Source organism: Stenella coeruleoalba, assembly GCF_951394435.1.
Source record: "Stenella coeruleoalba genome assembly, chromosome: 12".
Classification (NCBI taxonomy): Eukaryota; Metazoa; Chordata; class Mammalia; order Artiodactyla; family Delphinidae; genus Stenella; species Stenella coeruleoalba.
Genome location: NC_137158.1, coordinates 80,601,467 through 80,627,799, shown reverse-complemented (window position 1 = coordinate 80,627,799; position 26,333 = coordinate 80,601,467). Strand labels below are relative to the sequence as shown.

Here is a 26,333-nt window from a genome sequence, read left to right as displayed (position 1 = left end):
AGAAAATCTACAAACAACTAATGCTGGAGAGGGTGTGGAGAAAAGGAAACCCTCTTGCACTGTTGGTGGGAATGTAAATTGATACAGCCACTATGCAGAACAGTATGGAGGTTCCTTAAAAAACTAAAAATAGAATTACCATATGACCCAGCAATCCCACTACTGGGCATATACCCAGAGAAAACCATAATTCAAGAAGACACATGCACCCCAATGTTCACTGCAGCACTATTTACAATAGCCAGGTCATGGAAACAACCTAAATGCCCACTGACAGACAAATGGATAAAGAACATGTGGCACATAGATACAACAGAATATTACTCAGCCATAAAAAGGAACGAAATTGGGTCATTTTTAGAGACATGGATGAATCTAGAGACTGTCATACAGAGTGAAGAAAGTCAGAAAGAGAAAAACAAATATCATATATTTACACATATATGTGGAACCTAAAAAAGTGGTACAGATGAACTGGTTTGCAGGGCAGAAATTGAGACACAGATGTAGAGAACAAACGTATGGACACCAAGGGGGGAAAGTGGAGGGGGGTGATGGTGTGATGAATAGGGAGATTGGGATTGACATGTATACACTAATATGTGTAAAATGGATAATTAATAAGAACCTGCTATATAAAAAAATAAATAAAATAAAATTCAAAAAAATTAAAATTAAAAATAATAAATAAAAAGATACATGCAAAAAAGAAAATATGGACATAAACAGATAATTTCAGAAGAATGGAAATTATTTTTTTAAACTAATGTTAAAAAAACTAGTTTTTCAAATACAGAAATGCTCAAAATAAAAAATAAGGTATCAAAGAGGCCTCATCATAGACAGGACACAGGAGAGAAAAAGATCAGTAAACTTGAAGACAGACCAATTGGAATTAATCAAACTGAAACACAAAGAGATAAAAGAAAAAAACAGAAAAAAATTTTTAAAAATCCAAGATGTAAGGAACTATATAAAATGGTATTATATATAAATAGATGGAGTTCCAGGAGAAGAGGGAGAACAAGACAAAAAAATTTTTGAAGAAATAATGGATGAAAATTTTCCAAAACTTCAACATATCAATCCACAGATCCCCAAAGCTTTAGTAAACCTGAAGCAGGATCCATATAAAGAAAACCACACCTCAGTTATGTCCTCATTCAGCTGCTGAAACCAAAAAACAAAAGATAAAGAGAACATCAGCCTGGGAAAAAGTTCACCCGTTACATACAGGAGGAAATGCAAAAAATAAGAGCTAACTTCTCACTGGAAACAAAAGAAGCCAGAAGACAATGGGCCAACATCCTCAAAGTTCTGATAGAAAAAAACTGTCAAACTAGAGTTCTATATCCAGTGAAAATATGAAGGCAAAATAAACATTGAAGGCAAAATAAAAATGAAGGCAAAATAAACACTGTCAAAACAAAAACTAAGAGGACTTGTCACCGGCAGACCTGCATACAAGAAACACTGAAAGAAGTACTTTAGGTCATAGGGAAATAATACAGATGAAAGAAATAAAGAGTACCAGAAATAGTAAACATGTGAGGATAAATACAAAATTCTATTTAAAATTATCTCTATTTCATATATGTACAAATGTATATGTGTCTTAGATTTTATATGTTTGTATAGGTTTTATTTTAAAGTATATTTATTTTATATATGTATATACATTTATGTTTCTTTTAAATACTACTGACTGCTTTTAAATAATAACATTACTGGACTTGTATCATACACAGATATAAAATATATGACAATAAGAGTTCAAAGGGTGGGAAAAGTGGAATTATAACATTATAGGTTTCTTTATTATTTCTGAAGTACAATATTACTATTTGGAGGTAGACTATTAAAGAGTAAAGATGCATATTCTAATCTCTTAAGCAACTACTAAAAATATACAAAGAAACATAGCCCACATTTTTTTAAAGGAAAAAAAATGGAATACTAAAAATAGGCAATTCACCTAAAAGAATTCAAGAAGGAGGAAAAGAGAAAAAACATATTAGATAAATAGAAAACAAATACCAAGATGATAAACTTTAACCCACCAGTACTGGGACAAAGGCAAAATTTGAATGTGGATTATTGTATCCATGTTAAATTTCCTGAAATTGATGCTAATACTGTGTTTGTATAAGAGAACACCCTTTTTCTTAAGAATTACATGCTGAAAAATATGGATATAAAAGAGCATGACATCTGCAACTTACTCTTCAATGGGTCAGAGAGGGGAAGGAGAGAGGAGGAAGAGAGAGTTTTTTTAAATAAAAGATTTTCATTATTTTTTTATATATAGAAGAAAATTTTCTTTATATTTTTTATATAGAAAAATAAGCCAAACTAAACAACCTGTTGTTTGGGAATGCATACATTCAACAATCTTGAGGAAAATAGGGCAAGGCATTAATAATGACTAGCTCAGGTGGTGATGACCTCAGGGAGGGGCAGGAAGATGGGACAGGGCTGAAACCCAAAGGATATAAGTAGATTCAAAAGTCCTGGTAATTTTTTTTTTTTTCAAAAGCCCTGGTATTGACATGGTTCTTGAGTGAGTGGTAGTTTCATGGGGGCTCTTTATACTCATGAAAAGTATTTTATTTCAAAATTGCATGTGTGTTGTTATATATAATCTTCTATATCAATCTAATATTATATTTTTTAAATGGGGGGGAATTGGAGAAATACTAGAAGATTATCCAGTTTATAAAAATTAGTTTAAATTAGGACCAACTTTTATATTTAGTGAAGAACTAAACAAAAGCATTAAGAAAGTCCCCAACTCTTACTTGAACCAACTGACATTTTATCAGATCCATATTTCTGGGTGTATCTAGTTATAAGCATCTATTGACCACCACTGTTTTCCCTTTCCTAACAACCTGAGCTACAAAACAATGAACATACTTCCTTGAAACCCTTAATTTCTCTTGCTAAGACAGAATAACTCTGCCTTGAATAAATTATGTGTAGCATTGTACTGCAAAAGAAAAATCTCCAGGTTATGTAGATATAGCCCAATAAATAATTGATCATCATTACCCTGTTATAGGAACCTACAAGAGTCCTTTCTGCATAATTTGATGTCAGTTCCCAATAGCTGAGAGAAGACAGTGAAATACAAGTAGTCAATAGAATCCTTAGAAGTCCTACTATATAAATTCAAGTATCCAAAGACAAGAACCTATAAGATACAAAATTACTCTACATGTTGGTGGTTGTTGGGTAACCTTCATATATACCACAGAGTGCTTTATCTGTTTAAAGTGTTTAGTTACAAAATAAAGGAAGGGCTTCCCTAGTGGCGCAGTGGTTGAGAGTCCGCTTGCTGATGCAAGGGATACGGGTTCGTGCCCCGGTCCGGGAAGATCCCACATGCCGCGGAGCGGCTGGGCCCATGACCCATGACCCGTGGCCGCTGAGCCTGCGCGTCCGGAGCCTGTGCTTCGCAACGGGAGAGGCCACAACAGTGAGAGGCCCGCGTACCGCAAAAGAAAAAAAAAAAAAAAGTGGGCTATATGTGTGTGTAAGTCAGAGAGAAAGAAATTGATAACGTTCACTGATCTTTTCAAATGGCAATTCTGGGGTGTGTGAGAATGAGGACATTGTAGGGAGTCTTTGATGAGCCAGCCCCTCAGTAAGTGCAAGGAGCAGTGATGTGTCTCCACAGCACTGCAACCAACTTCCACCCTTCCCTCTTAAACACAGCCATGTAATGCTGTCACTTTGGACCAGCTACATATGTTGAATAGAAGACGTCTAAAGATAAATAGCCCCGCCCTACTTGACAAAGACTGGAGGGTTGCTTCAGGTTTCTTCTAGTTGCTTTATTACTGTCTTCTCGATTCTGAGACGGCAGCTCCAAGGATGGAAAGGAGATGTAGTTCCTGCTTCTTGTAGGCTTGCTCACTGCCCTCGCTCAGGGTCTGGATAAAAGGCGCAAGAGCAAAGCTGCCCCTCAGACTCACGCCAAGGTCTCTGTTCAACTGCAGACTACACAGTTCCACATTTTTTCCGCCCTAATATGCTATCACTGTCGTGCCTCCTTCTTAATCCACATACTCCGTCCTAATCCACATACTCCGTCCTTCACGGGTTCTCAGAAAGGGGTGACCAGCGTCCTTGGGAGGCTATTTCTAAGTTCTGCTCTAATAACATGTACCATTTAATGAGTACTATGTATCAGACACTGGACTAAATACACGTCATTTAATCTTCACAACGTTTAAAGGTAGATATTATTAATCCCATTTAACAGACTGGGAAACCAAGGCTTAGAAAAGTCAACTAATTTGTCTAAGGTCATACTTCTGGGAAGAATTTTGGGATCTGTCCTTCCGAAAGGCATACATGCCTGTAACCACTATCCTATATTTGGGGGAGGAGCAGCAGAGAGCATCAGAAAGGTCACAGGCTTTCCAGCCAGAAGCCTGGCCACTAATTAGTGTGTGATCTTAGGTGATTATTTAACCTCTCCAAGCCTCTATCACTTCATCTTCAAGGTGAGAAAAATCATTCTACCCTGCCTTTCTTCCACGGTTGAAGAGAGTATCAACACCTGTTGCTGCATTCCAAGAAGTCCACTTCCCTTGAACAAAGTTCCCTGTCCATCTCTTCAAGGTCAGGAAGAAGAGGTAGGGTGGAGAAGAGTTGCAGGAAACGGAGGTCTAAAACTAAGTTTAGAAGTTATATGTCTTATTTTCAAATTTCATATTTGCCTTTGTGTTACAGTATGGAAAAACATGGACCCTCGTGTTTAAAAACAAATTCTGCTAATATTAAAGTTATCTAGACATGAAATTAATCAAAATAGGCAACCACATAGTATATGCTCAATAAATAACTGAAGGAATGGCAGAAGGAAGGCAGAGAGCAGACAAAACTGGCATTCTCTCTTGATCTCTCCTAGCCTGTTGGCATTTCATTTCCCGTGCATGTGACTAATTGGGGCTCTGAGTCTCTATCAAATTAATTTGGTCAAAGTTATTTAATTTCACCCTGGCATTAGCAATGGTAAAGAACTTAAAAGCAATACAGTGACAAATATTCTTGCTAAAGCGTAACATTCTATGATTTGAGCAGCCCTATGATTTTTTGTAACTGAGGCATCATGTTACGATGAGCCTATTTTCTTGAAACTTCAAATTGGCTAACTGAAGCAACACTCATGGACACCAAAGACACACATACATGTAGAGCCGATCTAAAACTGAAGCTGCTGACAGTAGCTAATAAAATCCCAGTGCGCATGTTTATTCCTACAGCCATCCTTTAACACAACGCTGACACAGAAAGATCCCTAACAACCTGCTAGTGAGGACTTCGGGGAACTCTTGGAAGAAACACACAGAGATGAGGTGAAAATGAACTTATGATGGTTTGGTTAAAAGCAGTGTTTGAAAGAAGAAAGTAAAAGAAAGTAAAAGTAGAGTAAAAGTAATAACTGCAGGGGACCCCTAACCATACAGTGGGGATTTGGGTGTTTAGAGAAAATGAAATAGTCATGATCCTAAATGAAACACACTTGTGGCTGAAGCTCTGCCACACAATCACAAAATGAATCCATTTTCTCCACTCTTAACACAGCTAAAAAAGCGCAGAGATGCCAGTATAGATCCATTCAAAACTCTGGTAACATGAGGAACATAGTGAATATGCTCTACCTAGGGGAACACCTGTAATGAAGCCACCATTGGAAGGATGGCATTTCTGTTCTACCGTATGACATCACCATGTCAAGGCCGGGATTTATTATGACTCAGACTGCAAAATCACCCAGAACCTCTGGCCCCTTCCCCCAGTTCCCCAGGTCTGTAAGGACAAGAGGGTGGCTCTGGATGGGGGCAGGGGAGCAGCAGCAGGAACAACAGGGCATTTCTCCCATCATTCTGAAAGCCTCTGCATACCCCGATCCTCCCGTTACCAGGTCCCCAGACAGACTCCACCAACTAGTCTCAAATGTGCACCAAAGTTAACCTTCTAGAAGAGACCTGGAAATCTTACATAGTCAGAAATGGAGTTGTTGTCTGTAAGAAAGGCTGGGGGAGTTAAGGAGCATATAGCGGAGATCTCTCTCCTCACCTGTTCTCACTCAATCCCATGAAAATTGTTCATCACAGCACAATGTTCAGACACAAAATGTTTCCCCTCAGAGTCAGAGGGCTTTAAGTGAAAAGTATTACATTGTCAAGAGATCATCCATTTCTGACTGAGACAGCATTTGGAATATCAAACACCAGGCACAAAATCAGAACCTATTAATACTTACCACAGACAAAAGTAAACATACACAAAAGCTTTTAATTAACCCTATCCAACAGAAGCAGAAAGAGTATCATGCCCCATAATAGCTAGGAAAAGCAAAGAACTCCCAATAAATATATTGCTTTTTTTTCAATGGGAGGGGGTAGTAGCTATAAGTTTCATTGAGCATAAGATACCAAGAATTACACAAGAAGCTGCAATGCAAATGTTGGACCCAATGAGAGCAATTGAAGTGGATTCTGAAATGTGGTTAAACTACTTTATCTAATACTATTAACAAACAAGAAGATCTTTAGTTAGTTGGCAGGAAGATAGTTGCTATCAGCCAATTTGATTTTCCTGAATGGAGAAGACGTGCATGCACTTTTTTCCCCATAAAAGCCCTAAAGTCCTAAAGTTTTGTTTCTGGAATCATAAGTTACTATGCAGTGTCATACTCTTCCTGACAGGCCTACAGTCTCCTTTTACCTGTTCCCCAATATTGGGAGGGGAGGGGAAAGTGTTTGCTTGGAGCATTTTTTTTACTGAAACCTGTTTTTAAAGTGAATCGTTTAGAAACCTGATAGTAAATCAGAAATTGATCAAGAGTGAACATCTAAGGAGAACGAAAAATGAAATTATCCTTCCAAGCCACATGGAGTGGCCAACACTCTGAGACCTAAAATAACCAAGATTTCTCGTTAGTCAGGGAAGGTATGTAGAAGATTTAGTCAACTGAGCTTCACAAGACGCCCTACAGCTCGTGAGCACGAAAGGAAGTCGATTCTGTTTATCCCTGACTTAAGGATCTGCCTCATCCCCGCTTCCCACAGAAGGCTACATCTGGGCCGGTTTGCTAGTCTCCAAACTCAGTAGGGCCCGCGCCAAGAATCAGTCACCTGCGAGGTGCCACTCAACCCTTGGGGGCAACAAGGCCGGCACACCTTCCAAGTGTCCTCTCTCCCTTCTCCTCCACTCCCAGAGCCCGACCCAGAACTGCATTATCTCCGGGGACCGAAAAGCAAATAGACCTTTTAAAGAAAAAGAGGGAGTGCGGGGTCTGTATTATCTAACAATATACAATAGATAAGCCTTCTAGAAAACGAAAGTAGCGAGGGGAGAGGGACAGGGATCGGGGAGGCGAGGGGTGCCAGGCGTCGGGGAGCTTTCGCCACCACTTACTCGAAGGCGAAGAAGAGTCCGCTAGTGACCAGGATGAGGATGAGAGTCAGGTAGAAGACGCCCGTCTGCCGGGCCATCATGATCCTCCCGTTGCAGAAGAACTTGTTTCTTCCCGGGAAAACCTCCCATTTCCTCCGGGCCGCGATTTTCTTCTTCTTGTGGGGCGACTCCATGGGGGAGGAGCTGTGGGTGCTGATCTGACTGTACTCGCAGTCTTTCATGGGCCCGCCGCCGCCGGGAGGCATCCACGAGGGCAGCCGGCTGGGGGCGCACACCCCCAGCAGCCCCCCGGCCGCGCGGCCCCCGCCGAGCCACGACCGCCGCCGGCCGCCCGGCCGCCCCCAGAGCCTCGGCGCCGCGGCCCCTACGCGGGCTCCCGGCTCGGCGACAACTTTGCCGAGGACACCCAGGTTAACCCTTTGGGGAGCCCAGCTGTCATAGCCGGATCCCCTGCCTAGAGGGACGGTGCTCGCCCGCAGCCCGCGGCGGCGGTCCTCAGTCGCTTCCAGCCCGCGTGCTGGGGCTCCGGGACCCCGCGGGGCGCGGGGGGCTGCCCAGTCGCCCCAGTGCTTGCCGTGCGCCCTCCCCCTCGCACAGCCGCTCGCTCGGCCCCGCAGCCCCCGGCCCTCCGGCCGCGCCTCGGCTCTGGCCCGCCGACCCCCGAGCGCTGCGCCCAGAGGCGACACGAGGCGGCGGCCCCGGCGCCGGCTTCCTCAGGAGCCACTTCTGCGCCTCGGTCAGGTTTATTCTAATCCTTCCTCCCGGCGGCGGATCCTCCCCAGGAGAGAGCGATGGAAACTGGGAGGCAGCTTGCGGCCCCAGCAACCCCTCCCAGGGGTGGGGAAACCAAGCACGTTATTCTGTCAGGAGCGGGCTCGGCGACAGCCCGGGCGCTGCTCGCGCGGCGACCCCGCGCCGGCGCGCCTGGCAGCCGAGCCGAGTCCGCGGCCCCCGCGCTGAGCTGCCGGGGCCGCCTGGGCTGAGGGTCGCGGCGGCGGCTCGCGGGCTGCGCGGCCAGGGGCTCCCTGATTCTCTCCGGCCCCATAGGAGCCAGGCCTGGCGCAAGGAGGGCCGCCGGGAGCGGCGGAGCGCGTCTCTGGGCCGCGGGGCGAACGCCACAGACACTTGTTTGCGAGGATGAGCCCCGGCGCGCGCGCCTCGCTCCGAGCTGGTCCGCCTCCTCCCGGCCCGGTGGGCGGCGGCCGGCGCCTCACCCGCCGGGCTCCTCCTCCGGCTCCTCCTTCTCTCGGGCGAAGCCCGCACGGGCTCGGAAGGGTCCCCGCCCCCATGCCCACCAGCAGGGCAGGCGAGGCCCCGGGGCGGGCGCTGGACTCCCTCCGGCATCGCTCAAGGGCCTCTCCGGCCGGGCACCCGATGCCCCGCCGCGCGCATTCCCACAGACTTCTGTCCGCTTCCCGGCTTCTCCCGGTTTATTACCGGCGGCCGCTGCCGCCTCGGGACACACATTTACGCAGCAACACGCAAACCCATTCTGGCGACTCCTGGGGACCCGAGAAACCGGCGCGGAGTGGTGACCCTCCCCTGCCCGCCCCGACTCTTCCTCTCCCTCCCCCAGCGGGGCGCGTGCTCGAGTGGCGGGGGCTCTGCTGCTGCCCGGGAGTGGGTTGGGGGTGCCCCGGCGACAGGATGGGGAGGCGCTGCACGAGGCGGGCCGGACTCCGGGATGGGGGCTGCGGGCGGGAGTCTCCGTGCCCGGCCAGCTTCCAGGCTTCCCGCGGGGAGGAAGGGACAGCGAAGCGCCCTGGGTCCCTCCCGGAGGACCAAGCCCCGTGGCAGCCAGGCTCTGCGTGCGTTGCTGCTTCCCCTGCCCTTTCTCACTTCTCCGACACGGGCGCTCACAATTTGCTCGCTTTATTTCTCTCCTTTCCCCCCGCGAGCTCCCACGGCGGCAGAGGGGCCACCCGCTGTGCTCTCCCGCCCCGCCCGACTGTCCCCACGGATCCGCTCGTGCGCTCGGCCCCGGCTTTGCAGCGGGGGTCTGAACCCTCCCGCCGTGGGCACAGCCGGTGGGCCGCCAGAGCGAAGACGGGGCGGGGACGATCGGTTTTCCGCGCCCCAATTTCCTTTCACGGCCTATTGGGACGTGTAGTTCTTCCTCTCGCCGTCCGGCTCCGAGAGGAAACGCGACTAGGAGACCAAAAAACTACAAATCCCTGCATCCTCCGCGACGAGGGCGGGAGAGGCGTGGTGCTGAGCGTTCTGGTGCTGTTTGGTTGGAGATGGAAACCAACAAAGGGAAGGGCTGGGGTTCTGCTGCGCCTTTTCGGTGCTGGGCGCTTCACACGTTACGCACGTTCTTTATCTAATCTTCACGACAACCCTGCGAGGCACTATTGTATCCAGCTGACTACTTGCCAGAGATCACAAACCGCCCGGGTGGTCGAGATGGGATTGAACCCAGAGCCCTGAGAATTTCACTCATTAAGCGCTGCCTAGGTGAGCGGTGTCAAAGGGAGATGAGATTGGTTTATCCAAGGGAGGAAAAGAACTAGGGGCAGTTGGGAAGAGCTTCCTGTAGTAAGGAAAAAGTGGTGGGAATGGCAATTCGAGTAGGACATGAAATTATAAGGAGTTATGAATAAAAATGGTATTTACCAGGATCCATCATAAAGCAGGTTAGGGGAATGGGTAGGACCTTAGTTAGAAATGGGTCCGAATGGTTTTAGATATTGTATGACCAATGAGCACATTGTAGGGACAATTCAGTACTCTGCGGCTGTACTGATTTTTAAAAAAACAACTGGCAAACCTCAGACAATTCAAATGAAAACTCTCCCATGCTCTCCTATCCTTTAGCTCATGGGATCAACAGGATGTTATTTGATTTATTTCAAGCACCTTTTCTCCAGGTGTCCAGTTAATATACTAAATACATTGACTTGGTTGCTTGAAAAAAAGACTCCTATTCTTGTTCTCAATTAAGCCCTTAATTTTTCTGGCATCGTGGTTATGCTTTTTAATAGTCCTTCTCTGTTAGAGAAACATACAAAAATATCTGCATGTGCTTTAAAATAGTCCAGCCCATCCACCCCCAAAAAACACGAGGATATAGATATTGGCAAACTTGAAAATTGTTCATGTTGGGTGATAGATATATCTTTATTAGTTATCTGTGGCAGCAAATTATCACAAACCTAGAAGCTTAAAACAACACAGATTTATTATCTCAGTTTCTGTGGGTCAGGTGTCCAGGCACTTGGGTCATCTGCTTAGGGTCTCACACCTGCCATCAAGGTGTTGGCTAGGCTGCATTCTCATCTGGAGGCTCAATTGGAAAAGAAACAGCTTCCATGTTCACTTGGGTCACTGGCAGAATTCATTTCCTTGCAGCTGTAGGACTGAAGACCTTGGCTTTTGCTGGCTGTCCACTGGAGACTGTCCTCAATTCCTAGGTGGCACCTGGCATTCATGGGCCAGCACGGCCACTTACTTCATCAAGTCAGCAAGGAGAGTCTCCAGAGCAAACCTGCTAGCAAGATGGAATCTCATATAACACAAGGTAATCACACAGGGGTGACATCAAATGTGCCGTACTCTGTCCGTTAGAAAGCAAGTCACAGGGGAAGGGATATTACAAGGGTTTGAATACTAGGATGAGTTTGTCCACCACCGTACACAAGAGGGTCCATGCTTATGTTTGAAATTTTCCATAATAAAAAGAAATGAATTACATCTTTAAAAATTATCTCTAAATTTCCCACTGCCAGCAAGTTTCTAGATAAGCTGATATGATTGTTTGCAGTTGTCTTCCTAAGAATTCCTTGTTTCTTCCTACTCCATGTTTACGCAGACCTCTGGCAATTAGCTTAGGACATATACTTAAATTCACTAGAACCTGGCATGACAGCCATGGATTTTAACTCACCACCTAAAAACTACTCTGTAAGGTGTGGTAGAGTTTATTCAGTCATTTCTCAATTATTTAGGGGTGTAGTTTGTGCGAAGTATTTTTTGTTGCAGCAGGGATATAAAAGGATCCAAGATAGAAGTTTATATTTGGGGGCTAGAGGGAGAGGTGGAGAGAAAAAACAATAAATGCAAATAAAATGCACACCAAAAAAGGGAAATAAATGACTAAATGATAAGACAATTTCAGAGAGACGTGACATGAACAAAAAAACAGAGCAGGGTTGTTGGATAGAGAGACTGGGGTGGGGTGAGAGACCTCCGTGGAGGAGACGCTTGAGCAGAGAACCAAATGGTAAGAAACAGCAAGTACAAAGACCTCAAGGCAGATCAAGCTTGGAAAGTTCTAGGGGTGCAAAGTAAACACAGTCTGGCTGGAATGGAGTGAGGGACAGGATGAAAGCTAGAGGAAAGGCTGGGTGAGGCATCTGGAATCTATTCTCCGTGCACTGGGAAGTCACTTAATCTGTGACCACCATTATAGTAAGTGAGGAAGGGTCAGGAGGAGAGTAACATACAGTACTTGCCCTCAGGAATATATAGCTTCCAAACTTTAATGCTAGAAGGACCTCGGTGCATCTAGAATTATAGACCAAAACATTTCTTTTTTATATGGGAAAATTTGAGGCCCAGAAAAGGAGTTACCTGCAAAAAATTTCTTGAGAATGCCTCACAATAACAAATAATTCATAAATGAACCTCGAATTGAAAGAGTGCATCCTCTGATTTAAAGCTTTAGAAACCTGATAACTAATGATTATTTAGTGCCCGTCATGTGCAAGGCATTGTGGTAAAGAAGTTGAATATGGCAGAGAAGCTACAGCCTAGGTGGGAAAGCAAGATGGAGACACATAAGAAAGTAAGTAATGGAAGAAAATTATGTAATAAAAATCACTATCATTTCTGGAATAGCTTCTTGTATTAGACAATATCCTGATTCTTTACACATTTAGCTTATTAAATCAAAAGGACAACCTGACAAGGTAAGGAATGTTACCTTTCTTTCACAGAGGAGAAAACTGAAGATCAGAGAGGTTAGGTGATTTGCCCAAGGTTTCATAGCTGGTAAGTAACGGAGTCAGGATTGATGGCCAGGTGTGCATGTCTGATTCCACTACACAGTGGAGGAGTATACTGTGTCTGACTCACTGCCAACTGAGTAGGGAAGAGTATCTTGATTTCAGCGGAAAGGGAGATCTATGAGGCCTAGACTGTAGCAAAGTGAGATCCAGGACTCTGACAATATGATAGGCAGGACAAGAGGGGTTAGGATCTCAAGGAGATGGGAAGGGTGGGAAAACACATGATGTTTCCAGTTAGAGTGGAATTGACAAGGATTCAAGAGCAAATACTTTACTTGGGAGAGGATTCCTTAAAACGCTGCTGAGACAGGAAGTGAGCTAGGGAGGGGTGAGCCTATAAAGCTTGCGTGGAGAAGCTGCCACTGTGGGTGGCTGGAGCTCAGACCCTCCAGGCAACTGTGGGAGGTGGTACAGACCCTGTCTCACAGTTTCCCCACCTGAAGGGCGAGTTTGCTGAACTTTGTCCACCAACCCATCTGTTATTAGCTGGGAGCCCCTTATGGGAGCACTAACTCTTCATCTTCTTTACATTGGGCCATGCTCCTAAAGCTACCACAGCCGTGAACCCTAAGAGCACCAAGCTGGCCCTCCCTTGTGTGTTGGTGGTATCTTTGATTCCAGCGCATCGTTCCTTGTTCTCATCTGCCTCAGTGGGTTTACCGACAACAGGGGTTACATTATTAACAAAATTAGAGCTTTGTTCCTTTCATCTGAGCATTCCACAAACCCACCTCGGTCATTCTCAGAATACCTCCAGGCAGCCAGGAGAAGGTACGGTCTTATCCACGGTGAAGGGGGAAGACATTCAGATCCCAAGACAGATGATTTGTATACCTTTCGAGGCCAAGATGAGTGTGCACCTGTGTGGTCAAAGTACGTAAGTCAAAGGGACCCAGTGCTAGAAGGAGAACTTTGAAAATGACAGAAGGGGATTTCTTTTGAGAGTTCAGGGCTGGTAATTCAGGAATTAGCTCAGGAAATAATTGCCGAAGCTCCCATAGCAGACAAAATTCCTCGGAAAATCAGGCACCCTAATTCTTTCCAACCCAGAGAGTTTGCTCCAAGTTTTACATGTGCTCAGCACATCTGGGAACATCTTGTGTCAAAACACGTAAGATGTTTAAAGTAATAAACTCAGCACTGCAAGGAAAAAATTGGATGAGGCAGAAAAAATTTAATCCAAAATGTACTTATAATTTCCCCAGTGACTTTTTCTTGGCTCTTTTACACCAAAAAGTTACTTTTTAGGATTTTAATAAAAATAATTCATGTGCATTGAAACCATTGTATTACAAAAAATTTTCTTACACATAAATAGGGAAAATGTAAAAGTTGTTCAAATTCCCATTACCTTAAGATGACAGTCATTAACATTTTGTTGACCATCTGTTATGTAATTCATTTTATCCACACACATATCATGTTTTTTATATATAAATTTATTTTATTTATTTATTTTTGGCTGCATTGGGTCTTCGTTGCTGTGCACAGGCTTTCTCTGGTTGCGGTGAGCGGGAACTACTCTTCGTTGCAGCACGTGGGCTTCTCATTGCGGTGGCTTCTCTTGTTGCGGAGCACGGACTCTAGGCGCACAGGCTCAGTAGTTACAGCTCGCGGGCTCTAGAGCACAGGCTCAGTAGTTGTGGTACACGAGCTTAGTTGCTCCGCGGCATATGGGATCTTCCCGGACCAGGGCTCGAACCCGTGTCCCCTGCCTTGGCAGGCAGATTCTTTTTTTAAAAAATAGATTTATTTTATTTATTTATTTTTTGGCTGTGTTGGGTCTTCATTGCTGTGTGCGGGCGAGCGGGGGCTACTCTTCGTTGCGGTGCATGGGCTTCTCATTGCGGTGGCTCCTCTTGTTGCAGAGCACGGGCTCTAGGCCCGCAGGCTTCAGTAGTTGTGGCACGCGGGCTCAGTAGTCGTGGCTCACGGGCTCTAGAGCGCAGTCTCAGTAGTTGTGGCACACGGTCTTAGTTGCTCTGCGGCACGTGGGATCTTCCCGGACCAGGGCTCAAACCCGCGTCCCCTGCATTGACAGGCGGATTCTTAACCACTGCGCCACCAGGGAAATCCCCACACATGTATCATTTAATAAAAATGGAATCGTGTCATGCGTCCTGTTCATCCTGTATGGTTTTTTAAAGTGTCATCCCTAACCCCTACTATTTCCCAAGTAACCAATGTAAACAATTTAGTATATATCCTTCTCCAGGCTCATATACTTATAGGCAAGCTGTATATACACATATATGCAGTCCATAATCCAATTTCATCAATTGTCTGAATAATGTACTTTATAATTAATCTTTCCTAGTTCACAATCCAGCCCAGGTTTCATACCTAGCACTTACTCTTTCAATAGGGAACAGTTCTACCTCCTTTCTTTTAGTTTCTTGATCTTGACATTTTAGAAGAGTTTAGGCCACTTATTTTGTACAATGTCACTCCATTTGGGTTCGACTGGCATTTCTTCACAGTGTAATCCACAATGGGGCTCTCATCAGGTTTCAGCCACAGGCATGAAGGCAACGTTGCTAAAACTACAAGATACCTGCGTGGGTCACACCTGCTGCTGCCTCTGGGCCTGCAGTTCCTCACAGGATTTCGAAGAAGCATGTCCATACTGCTTCCAGCTGCAGGTGCTGGATAAAGCTGGAATGTATCTCCAGCCCAAGGCTAAACTGACACCCCAAAGTACAGACACTTATTAATTGAGAAGCAAAATAGATATGCACTCAGGTTTAAAGAAGCAAAAATTATGAAGAAGTAGAAAGGCTCCAAAACTGTTTTGTTGATTACTTGTAAAATATGCATCAGAACACTAACTGGTAAAATAACGGGAAAAGGAGAAGCATCCTATGGACGATGAGAAACGATTCTACCACTCCTCCGATTTAACCCTTGCAGGAAGACACAGAGACTAAAGTTCTGAGTTCTGCAAGTCTGGTTCCAATGGCGAGAGCCCAGCCTGGTTTTCAAAACACCTACATCTGGACAGTCAATACCCATTTGCTCCTCAAAGGACATGAGCAAAACAAAGAAACACTTCTCTTAACTAAAAATGCAGCTTAGTCAGAAAGAATTCCAAAAGAATCCAAAGTGGATTTCAGAAATTTCTTGTCTCCTCTGTAAAGATTGGATTTTGAGAAATGTGTAATGCTATTTCGGAACTAAAGCTAGTCAGTAAAAAACTTGTTTGACTTTTATTTATTTTCTGAATACATGGAAACCAAATCCAAGAACAAACTTTCCTTGACATCCTTGGCATTTGTGGGAAATAAAAACCTCACTGGAATGAATAACTGAAACCTACCCACCTCAAGTGTTGGTTGTGAGATCAAAAAAATATGTGAAAGTGCTTGTCAGTAGTAAACTCATAAGCAGGTATTACTGGTATTCTTATTATTTTCCCTTTTCTCATCAGTTTTCACCATTTATATCATTCTCTTTCAAAAGGAGATTGAGACCTTTATAAGCGTGTCTACTTAGAAGGACTTCTTCGGGGGGTCAATAGCCTGACTGCTAATTCAGAAAACTGGTGTGTCCTTTTTCTCCTACAAACATCTGCATAACTGTACATTAGTGAAACCTGAAGATTATCCCTATTTGGGGTGTAAAAATATCCGGGATATTCTTAATTATAGATGATCTAATAAGATAAAGATACAAATATATTTTACAGAAATTTTCATTTTTATAACCTTCTGTTGTTCCTGTAGTAATATTTCACCTTAAGAGACAGTTTAATTTGTTCTAGTACAGACTTATTTCTGGGTTTAAAATTATTTCAAAATGTCAACTTTTACTTTAGCTATCTTACATCTTTTCTGGAACAACATAGGTACAATTTGGTTTTTGTTAATAAGCTAAGATTGTTTTCCACCTTTCTATTTAGCTCATTTAGATATGTTGAAGAAAAATCAGGTTATGCATTTTTGGTGGGAAGTGACGTGTCTTTCTCAGCATCAGGTCCAAAGGTCTATGGTGCTGGTTTGTCCCAATATTCATGATATTCATTTTGGTTCCTAGGGTAAGGAGGTTCCACTAGGTTTTTCCAATATAAAGTTGTTATTTTCCTTTGTAGTTAATAAATAGAAAGACTGCAAATGTCTTGTTCTTCATCAAACTCTCACCTACTGATTTTAGTATCTATTGATTTCTTGATTCTATTTCCTTCCCTTTCCTCCCTTCCTTTCTTCTTTCTTTCCTTTATCTTTCTCTCTCCCCCCTACCCACTTTTGTTGGCATAAGAAAGACCTTTCTTTTCTTCCCCATTTATTTATTGATTCACTGGTTTATTTATATCAGTATGGCCTCATAGATACTTTTATTATTCAATGGGATATAATCTATTGTTTTTTGTTTTTAATTAATTTATTTATTTTTGGCTGTGTTGGGTCTTCGTTTCTGTGCGAGGGCTTTCTCTAGTTGCGGCGAGCGAGGGCCATTCTTCATCGCGGTGCGTGGGCCTCTCACTATTGCGGCCTCTCTTGTTGTGGAGCACAGGCTCCAGATGCACAGGCTCAGTAGCTGTGGCTCACAGGCCCAGTTGCTCCACGGCATGTGGGATCTTCCCAGACCAGGGCTCGAACCCATGTCCCCTGCATTGGCAGGCAGATTCTCAACCACTGCGCCACCAGGGAAGCCCTAATCTATTGTTTAGTTATAAATAACTACAACTATAATCTGTCAGTAGTTATTTTGACATTCAAACTGTTCCAGGTTTGGCTAGCATGAGCCCCTTCATGCTAACTCCTGTGAAATTTGACATGACCCAGTCACTCCTTGAGCACTTGCTTCCCTAACTGCCTCAATCAGATGTTCCAGGGTCCCCCTGTACTTTTCCTGTCCCAGCCCTGCAATCTGTCATTTCTCCAGGGGGTCCTAGTTCCTTTTAGTGGAAAACACATATGTGTTTATATATCTCTGTCTATTTATATATCTATTAAAACATAGGCACAGATATTTTTTTTTCTCAATGCTAAAAACCATGTTTTCAAACTGATAACATGCACTTCCAATCAAAAACTACAAGCTGTAATGCATGCTTCTCACTTTCCATATCTGTAGCTCATTCCTTCCATTATTCTCAATGTATTTGTTCATTTCTTCAAGTCTAGAGTACAAAAGAGTTTTGGAATTGCTAACCCGTGCCACCATGAAAAGCAAACCAGCAAACTAGAGTTAATTAATTATTTACAGTTCTTTTGTTTTGTTTTAGAAAAAAAAAAAAGTGTACATCCTTGCATGTTTCCAATGTTGGGGGTAACGCAACAACTATGTCATCATTAGATATGATGTTACCTTTGGGATTTTTATAGATGCCTTTATCACGTTGAGGTTTCCCTCTACTACTGGTTTGCTGAGAGTTCTTATATATATGGATGCTGAATTTTGTAAGATATGCTTTCTGCACCAATTGAGATGATTCATTTTCTCCTTTATTCTATTAATATGATGTATTACATTGATTGATAATTGAATGCTAAAATTTACATTTCTAACGTAATCCTCATTTGGTCAAAATGCATTGTCCTTTTCATATATTATTGGATTTGGATTACTAATATTTTGTGAAAAAACTTACATCTATGTTAATGAGAGTTATTGGCTACTGATTTTTTTTTTTTTTTTTTTTTGCGGGGGTCAGGGGAGGTCATGTCTTTGTCAAGTTTGATTTCAGGATTCTCCTGACCTCATAAAAACAAGATGGGAATTGTTTCTTCATCTATTTTTTTGAGAAGGTTTGGTAGGGTTGGTATTGTTTACTTATTAAATGTTTGATAGAATTCACCAGCTAATTATTTGGTTCTGGAGTTCTATTTGAGGAAAAGATTATGATATCAAACTCAATGTCTTCAAAAGATATAGAACTACTCTTATTTTTTAGTTCATCTTGTGTCAGTTTGGGTAAGTTATACTGTTAAAGAAATTTTTCTATTTCATTTAAGTTGTTGGATATATTGGCATAAATTTGTTCATAATATTCTGTCATTATTTATTTAATGTCCATAAGATCATTTATTGTAGATACTGGCAATTTTCTTAATCAGTCTTGCTAAGGGTTTATCAATTTTATTATTTTTTTTCAGAAAACCAAATTTTTGCCTTGTTAATTTAAGCTATTGTTTATTTTCTATTTCATTTATGTCTGTTCTTACCTTTATAATTACCTTCCGTCTATTTACTTTGGGTTTAATTTGCTCATATTCTTCGAGATTCTTAAGGTAGAACCTTAGATTGATTGTAAACCTTTTTTCTTTTCTAATATAAATATTTAAAACTATAAATTTCCCTCCAAGAATCTCCTTAGCTACATCCCACAAAATTTGATATGTTGTATCTTTATTATCATAATTCAAAGTATCTTTTAATTGTCCTTGTGATTTCTTCTTTTATCCATGGTTTATTTAGAACTGAGTTGTTAAATTTCTAAGTATCTTAGAGTTAATGACTTCTAATTTAATAATTTTGAGATCAGAGAATGGGCTCTAAGATTTCAATCCTTTTAAATTTATTGAAACTCGTTTTATTTTCAAGTATATGGTCAGCCTGTTATGATTCCAGGTGCACTTGGAAAGAATGTGTTTCTGCCATTCTTATGTGTGGTGTTCTTTAAATGTCAACTGGTTCAAGATGGTTGATAATTTTGCCAAAATTAATTGGCAAAATTAATTTTGCCATAATTTTGCTTACTGTTTTCTCTGGTTGTCCTAACAGTTACTGAGAGGTAGGTGTTAAAATCTCCAGCAATGTTTTGTCTACTTTCCCTTTAGTTCTGTCAGTTTTTGCTTCATGTTTTTGAAGCCTTGTAATTAGGACCATATACATTTATAATTGTTTAACTGTTATATATTCCCAATGAATTGGCCATTTTGTTGTTATAAGTGTTCTTCTTTTCTCTGGTTATATTCCTTGTCTTGAAGTAATTTTTTATAGTATTAATTTGCCAGCTCAGTTCTCTTATGTGTACTGTTTGCACGGTACATATTTTTCCATTATTTGACTTTCAACTCCTCTGAAACTTTGCATAAAGGTAATTATTTTAAACAGCATGTACTTAGGTCTTGCTTTTTTACCTCGTCTGACAGTCTCTGTTTTTAATGGGAGTGTTTAGTACATTTCTATTTAATGTAATTACTGATATGGTTGGATTTAGGTCTACCATTTTTATTTGTTTTCTATTTGTCTGATCTGATATTTTGATTCTTTGTTACTACTTTTGGTTTTATCAAAAAAAATTCAATATTCCATTTTAACTCATCGATGGGCTTTTAACCTATTCCTCTTTGCTTTATTTTTTAGTAGTTTCTCTAGGGATTAAAATATGCATACTTGTCACAGTCTTTATGTAAATGATCATGATGAAAAAACACGATTGAAACAATACCACTGTTGGTGAGGAAGTGAAACAATGGAATTCTCATATACTGCCTCCATCTAGGCCTTTAGTACTATTAGGAGGAAGACAGGTACAAGAGCATTCACTGAAGCATTGTTGTTGTTGTTTATTTTTATTTTCTTATAAAACTTACCTTTTAAAATATTTTTATTTATTTATTTTTGGCTGCATTGGGTCTTCGTTGCTGCATGCAGGCTTTCTCCAGTTGCAGCAAGCAGGGGCTATTCTTCGTTGCGGTGCACGGGCTTCTCATTGCGGTGGCTTCTCTTGTTGCAGAGCACAGGCTCTAGGCACTCGGGCTTCAGTAGTTGTGGTTCGCGGGCTCTGGAGCGCAGGCTCAGTAGTTGTGGCGCATGGGCTTAGTTGCTCCGTGACATGTGGGATCTTCCTGGACCAGGGATCAAACCCGTGTCCCCTGCATTGGCAGGTGGATTCCTAACCACTGCGCCACCAGGGAAGTCCTGTTGTTGTCTTTTAAATACTAAAAAAAATTAAAACTTGAAATAGCCTATATGTCCATTAATAGGGGATTAGATAAATAAATTCTGAACTATTTATTCAATGGAATATTACATAGAGTGAAATGGAATAATTAAAACTATAATAATAAACAAATTTCAAAAAATATATTGAATGAAAAGAGAAATTTGCTGAAGGTCACAAAAATATATCTTTTCTATGAATTATAACAGGATATACTGTTTATGATTATATACATATATAGTATATACTAAAATTCCCCCCAAAACCCTAAGGCATGCTAAACACAAAATTCAGGGTATTCTTTTTGCAAGAGAAGGAGGGAGGAAAGGAGAAAACGAGGATCAGGAGTCCAAGCTGCATGGCTGATAGGAGGGAGTTTTTATATCTTTATTGTATCATTATCTAAACTTTTTTATATTCCTGCAGTATTTCTTAATATTTTTTGGAAGAACAGGATTACCTTTTTATCTCCATACCCAGTTTATTTCGAAATGAATAAAAGAATTTCCAAACAATATATCTTTCTCAGTTAAAAATCTATCTGGAAACCACCAAATGTAAGGGACTTTCTCTTTTGACATTTCCTGTTCTATAATTAGTGAGAATTAGTTATAATTCTCACTTTGTGGCTTTGTCCTCTGTTGATGAGAGACATCCACATACTCAGAACAGCACTTTATTAGCAAGGTTGATTGTTGAGGTTTAGGCAAAATATGGGCATTATCAAGCACAGGTAAGAAGAAATGGAATACCTGGAACAGGAGAAGACATGTTTAATTTACTAGAAAAATGTAAATAGGTTAAAGTGCTAAGTTACACATCAGTATTGTTGAGGCCCCATGATGGATGGCTCTGTCTACATGTAAATCCGTCATCACAAGGAAAACTTACCATGATCTCAGTCAACTTTTCTCTGGTAAATGATTATCATCCTCCTGGCAAAAGGGAAAGTCAGTAATAAAAGTTCCTTTTTTTTAGCTTTGGTATCTTAATAGTGAAACAAATCTATCTAGATTAACACAGATGTTAAGTGAGCTTGAGGCAAAGCTTTGAAAAATCTCTTGCAGGCTGAAAAAAAAGACTGTAGAAGAGGAGATGGGGAAGAGAAAAGGAGACAAGAGGAGTCTAAATTATATGAAAAATTTAAGGTTTGAACCTTAAAAGCTTTGGGCACCCAAGATAAATTTGAGTGATATAGATGAACTATATCTTATCCATCTATCCTCAGAGTCCCAGGCATGTGCTAGACTATGGGAGTGCAGAGACGGGTAAGAACTAGTCTCTGATTTTTTTTTTTTTTTTTGCGGTACGCGGGCCTCTCACTGTTGTGGCCTCTCCCGTTGCGGAGCACAGACTCCAGACGCGCAGGCTCAGCGGCCATGGCTCACGGGCCCAGCCGCTCCACAGCATGTGGGATCTTCCCAGACGGGGGCACGAACCTGTGTCCCCTGCATCGGCAGGCGGACTCTCAACCACTGCGCCACCAGGGAAGCCCTCTGATATTAAATGTAGCATCCAGAAGGTAACTAAAGACACTCCCATAAGGCAGACAATTGCCACAATGATTGTACACACAATAGAGCAAGGGGTCACAGATAAAGGAATACTGTAACTAGTGTGGAATCTGACATTTGGTCTGGATCTTTATTCATCCTTAATCAAAGGCAAGAAAGGAAAATTCCAAAACCAAGGAAGAAAGACAACTCTCATGGCATTGTTTAAATATTTGGGAAAAAAATGGTATGAATGAAGAATTATTTTTTAAAATATATGTGCTATGGGCTGAAGTGTGAACCCTCACACCCAATTTCATATGTTGAAATCCTAATCCCCAGTACCTCAGAATATGGCTGTATTTGGAGATATGACCTTTAAAGATGCTGGGCCCTGATCCATTTTCATAGGCGTACGTACACAGAGGAAGATCATGTGAAGGCACAGAGAGAAAACGGCCGTCTACAAGCCAACGAGAGAGACCTCAGAAGAAACCAACCCTGCTGACACCTTGATCTCAGACTTCTAGCTTCTGGATTTGTGGAAAAATAAATTTCTATTGTTTAAGCCACCCAGTCTGTGATACTTTGTTATGTCAGCCCTAGCAAAGAACTAATACACTTAAATATGGTCCACTTAAAGTGATGGCAAAAATCCTGTGTTGACCTACAGTATTCAAACCGTATTATAGATTTAAACACAAGTATAGAATGATCCAATTTTATTTTATTTATTTATTTTTTTTTGCAGTGCGCGGGCCTCTCACTGTTGTGGCCTCTCCCGTTGCGGAGCACAGGCTCCGGACACGCAGGCTCAGCGGCCATGGCTTACAGGTCTAGCCGCTCCGCGGCATGTGGGATCTTCCCGAACCGGGGCACGAACCCGTGTCCCCTGCATCGGCAGGCAGACTCTCAACCACTGCGCCACGACAGGAAGCCCCTAGAATGATCCAATTTTGATAAAATCGTGCAACTGTGTGCATAAATATAGATAGACGATAAATGTCACCTTTAATGTTTTGTGTGTTTTTTTTTACTTTCTCCGTTAGGCTTTTCTATATTGGTCCATTATTTTAATAAGCATGTGAGTGGATGGATTCAAGTGGGAATAAATATATAGAGCAAGGAAAGAATGTAGCTCAGGGCAGAACCTTGGGGAATGTTGATATTTAAGGGACAGAAGGTGGGAGTGAGGAAAGGCAACAAAGGAGGATCGTCCAGAGAGGAAAAAGACCTGGAGTATTATTCCGAAGAAGCCAACGAAGGGCAAACTTTTAGAAGGAACAGGGCATTACCCAGTGTGAAACGCTGCAGAGAAGGTCTGCACAGAGTCTAGCAGCAGGAGGATATTGCACTTGGAAATGAGGAGGTCATGCTGTCTTCTGAGGACAGTTTGAAGGAGTGGTGAGGCCAGTTTGTAGGGGTTTGTGGAGAGGATGGGCAGTGTGGAAGGAATGCAGCAAAGTCATGAAGAGTGACAAAAATTACCGATCTTCAGGTATAGCCACAGACTGTCATCATCATACTAGGAATAGCCTGAACACAAACCTGGGCATGTCAAGATGCCTATTACCCTAGAAACCCAGAGAAGAGTACCTTAGCAACGTGTACCAAGCTGCTGTATTCTGCGTGGCGCCTGAGATGTTTCTGGACCCATTCTAGTGTGTGATGTCAATTAGCCTGTAGTCTTTGATTAATGGCAAAGATGTTTCTATAAACCAAAGGCCTTGACAATGAGATCACTTCATAGCCCCTCTAGAACAGCACAGGGAATGACAGCTGCCAGCAAGTTTTGTTATTGGAAAGGCTCCCAATGTCGCAAGAAAATGTTTATAAGCTTATTTGACTACTAGGGAACATGCTTTCTTGTCTAGTTTCCCTACCTCTTAGCCAGGTTCCCTTGGCTAAGAGGACACAATAAAAACTAAACAGACAAAAAGAGAAGGAAGAGGACACAATAAAAACTAAACAGACAAAAAGAGAAGGAAAGAGAGAGGGAGAGGTATGTGTTTAGAAAGTATGTCAGGCACTGCTCTTTCTTCTTTCACCTTAGCCAGGTGGCCCTGGAATGGCATATCATCAATGTATGGCCATCATATATATATATATATATATATATATATGATTATATATATATAATGTGTATGTATATATATATATACACACATATGTAAAACAATACATGTATTGGAGTATCATGTGCCAAGCAGCATACTACACACTTTACTTAATTTTTTATTTAATTTTTATATAATCCCCAAATCCCAGTTAGGGGAGTATTTTTGTTTGTTTGTTTTTTAGCTTTGAGGGGGTAGGAAGAATTTTAATAAGTGGAGATTCTTTTTACCACAAAATCAAAATAACAACTGTTTTCCACCTTCGTTTCTTTGTGTTATTCCTTCCAGCTCTTTTCAGAGCTATCTCTAAACAGCAAAGCATCACCAGCACCAACCTCTTTTTATTCCCATCATCTCGTATTTCCCTCAGGGCACTGAAATTCTTTAGCAATAGCAGGCACAGCTGGGCGTGCACAGATGCTCAGATGCCAAAGCAGGTTTCGATTGCCGAACAGCTGTGGCAAGGACAATAGCCCACTTCCCTTTGGACAGGTATCTCTGAGTGCTGTTTTGACCAGCTTCTAGGAGAGGCATTGTCTGAGGCAACCAGAATTCACCCTGGAGTCACTTCTGAGCACATCTCTGTCCCATGATGGAGGTGTTATTTGAATTCACCTTCAATTGTTGTCTGTTAAATAAAATTCTAAAATTCTTTGTCTCTTTAAAGTTGGAGGATAGAGGGATTGAGTGGTCAATTTCACACCTGTGATTGGGTGACATGAGCATTGATGAGAAAGTTCATTCGTCTGTACATTCTCCCAGGACTCTCTAGCTCCCATATTTGACCCTGCTTCCTCTAAATCTGTCTCTAATTCCTCCACCAGAAAGCAGAAAGTAATCGTTAAAGTAAATCAGTTTTTAAAGTATTAGCAAGGCTTTTCACATTGCTCATAATCAGATGTCTGTAATTCTGTGATCAGAAGGGAGAGGACATGTTTTTAGAATAGTTCTTTAAGCAGAGGGTAATTTCTGGATACCTGTAGAAAGCAAGTCAAAAATATTGAAGAAGAATTGGAGTCATTTGCTCTTATCAAAAACAAGTTATTTCTTTTGAGAAGAAAAGCTCATGACTGTTGGTTGATAACTCAGCCAGCTGAAAGAAACCTCAACAACTTAAGAAAACCTTTCAATAGACAAAAGATTGAAACATTTGATTTCAGTGTCAGTTTCATATTTTTGACCTATAGGAAAGGCTGAAGATATTTCAATACCTTTTTCAAGCACATGCAGGTTACAAGGAACTACCTCTTCTCCATCTCTTCAGAAGAGGAGTTTAATTATAAGAACAGTGAAGATTACATAATTTGAAAAAAACCCTTATCTCTAAATTATGATCATAAAATAAGATACTAAAATGATTGCAATTTTAATTGTTCCTAAGAGTAGGGTGGACTACCACGCACTCACACCCCTTATTTCCCGCCTCCCCACAATGCATTACATGAACACTGGAGTACGATCCACTTTGTGGTTCCAGGTAATAGAATCTAAAGAATACAGCAAGGACGCTGTAAAATCAGAATATAGCTGAATCTTCAAACATTTCCTCTGTTACTCTGTGTTATTTTAAAATCTGGATACCAAAGTGTCATTTCTTCTCAGTTTAAAAATAATGCTATTTTTATTGTTGTTTCCTATGGAAACAATTTCCCTAGGCACAGCAACGGCCATATCTTAACAGGGAATTATTTATTTAAGCCAGTTGCCCTTGTTGCATTTTGGATGACACAAACCCGTATTTTATCCCAGTGGAGTCTGCAAGGGGAATCCCTGCCCACTCTTGGAGGATCATCTATTGCTCCATAGCCACACTCCCAAGCGGCCACAGAAACCATTCTGTTCTCTAGAGATCAGATTGAGGAACTTCAGGTCCCCAGCGACTAATGGAACGTTACAAAAGCTGTGACCAAATTGTCAGAACTCTCCAGGTCTGCCTAAGGTCAAATGACAAATAAAGCAGTGAGGCTCAGAAGAGACACAAGCATCTCAAGAATCCTTGCACAGGAACAAAAGAATTGAGTGACGCTTGCACAAGGGCAAAAGAACTTTCCCTTTGCACAATACATATTTCTGACAACACAATATTCTTCTTTAAACATTAAGGAATGGGAAACTTCTATCACACCTATAAATAAGTAGCTTGTATCAGACTAACTCTCCCACAAAAACAGCTATAAAAACACTCCCGTGCTTCCCTGGTGGCGCAGTGGTTGAGAGTCTGCCTGCCAGTGCAGGGGACACGGGTTTGAGCCCTGGTCTGGGAAGATCCCACATGCCGCGGAGCAACTAGGCCTGTGAGCCACAATTACTGAGCCTGCGCGTCTGGAGCCTGTGCTCCGCAACAAGAGAGGCCGCGACAGTGAGAGGGCCCCGCACCGCGATGAAGAGTGGC

General features: G+C 42.0%; 2 protein-coding genes across 11 annotated transcripts in view; one reads left to right on the top strand and one right to left on the bottom strand.

Annotated features, from left to right (window-relative positions):
• The window catches only part of ZDHHC14 (zDHHC palmitoyltransferase 14), a 282,376-nt gene extending 273,686 nt beyond the window's left edge, over positions 1-8,690 (bottom strand). The window contains exon 1 of one of the 2 annotated variants that reach the window (XM_079939445.1): positions 7,435-8,690. In XM_079939445.1, the coding sequence (XP_079795571.1) occupies positions 7,435-7,679 (245 nt within the window). In that variant the 5' untranslated portion in view covers positions 7,680-8,690. The remainder of the gene's footprint in view (positions 1-7,434) is intronic. The other variant, XM_079939444.1, reaches the window with a different exon arrangement.
• Positions 8,572-26,333, top strand: part of TMEM242 (transmembrane protein 242) — an 84,416-nt gene continuing 66,654 nt past the window's right edge. For 4 of the 9 annotated variants that reach the window (XR_013830810.1, XR_013830811.1, XR_013830813.1 and 1 more), the window contains exons 1-2: positions 8,572-9,891; positions 10,786-10,954. Coding sequence is in view for 2 of the 9 variants with exons in the window: in XM_079939448.1 (XP_079795574.1) it covers positions 10,864-10,954 (91 nt within the window). In the remaining 7 variants the exon portion in view is untranslated. Of the gene's footprint in view, positions 9,892-10,785; positions 10,955-12,371; positions 12,427-22,235; positions 22,389-22,575; positions 22,803-26,333 lie in introns of those variants that run through there. The other 5 variants (XR_013830812.1, XR_013830815.1, XR_013830816.1 and 2 more) reach the window with 5 other exon arrangements.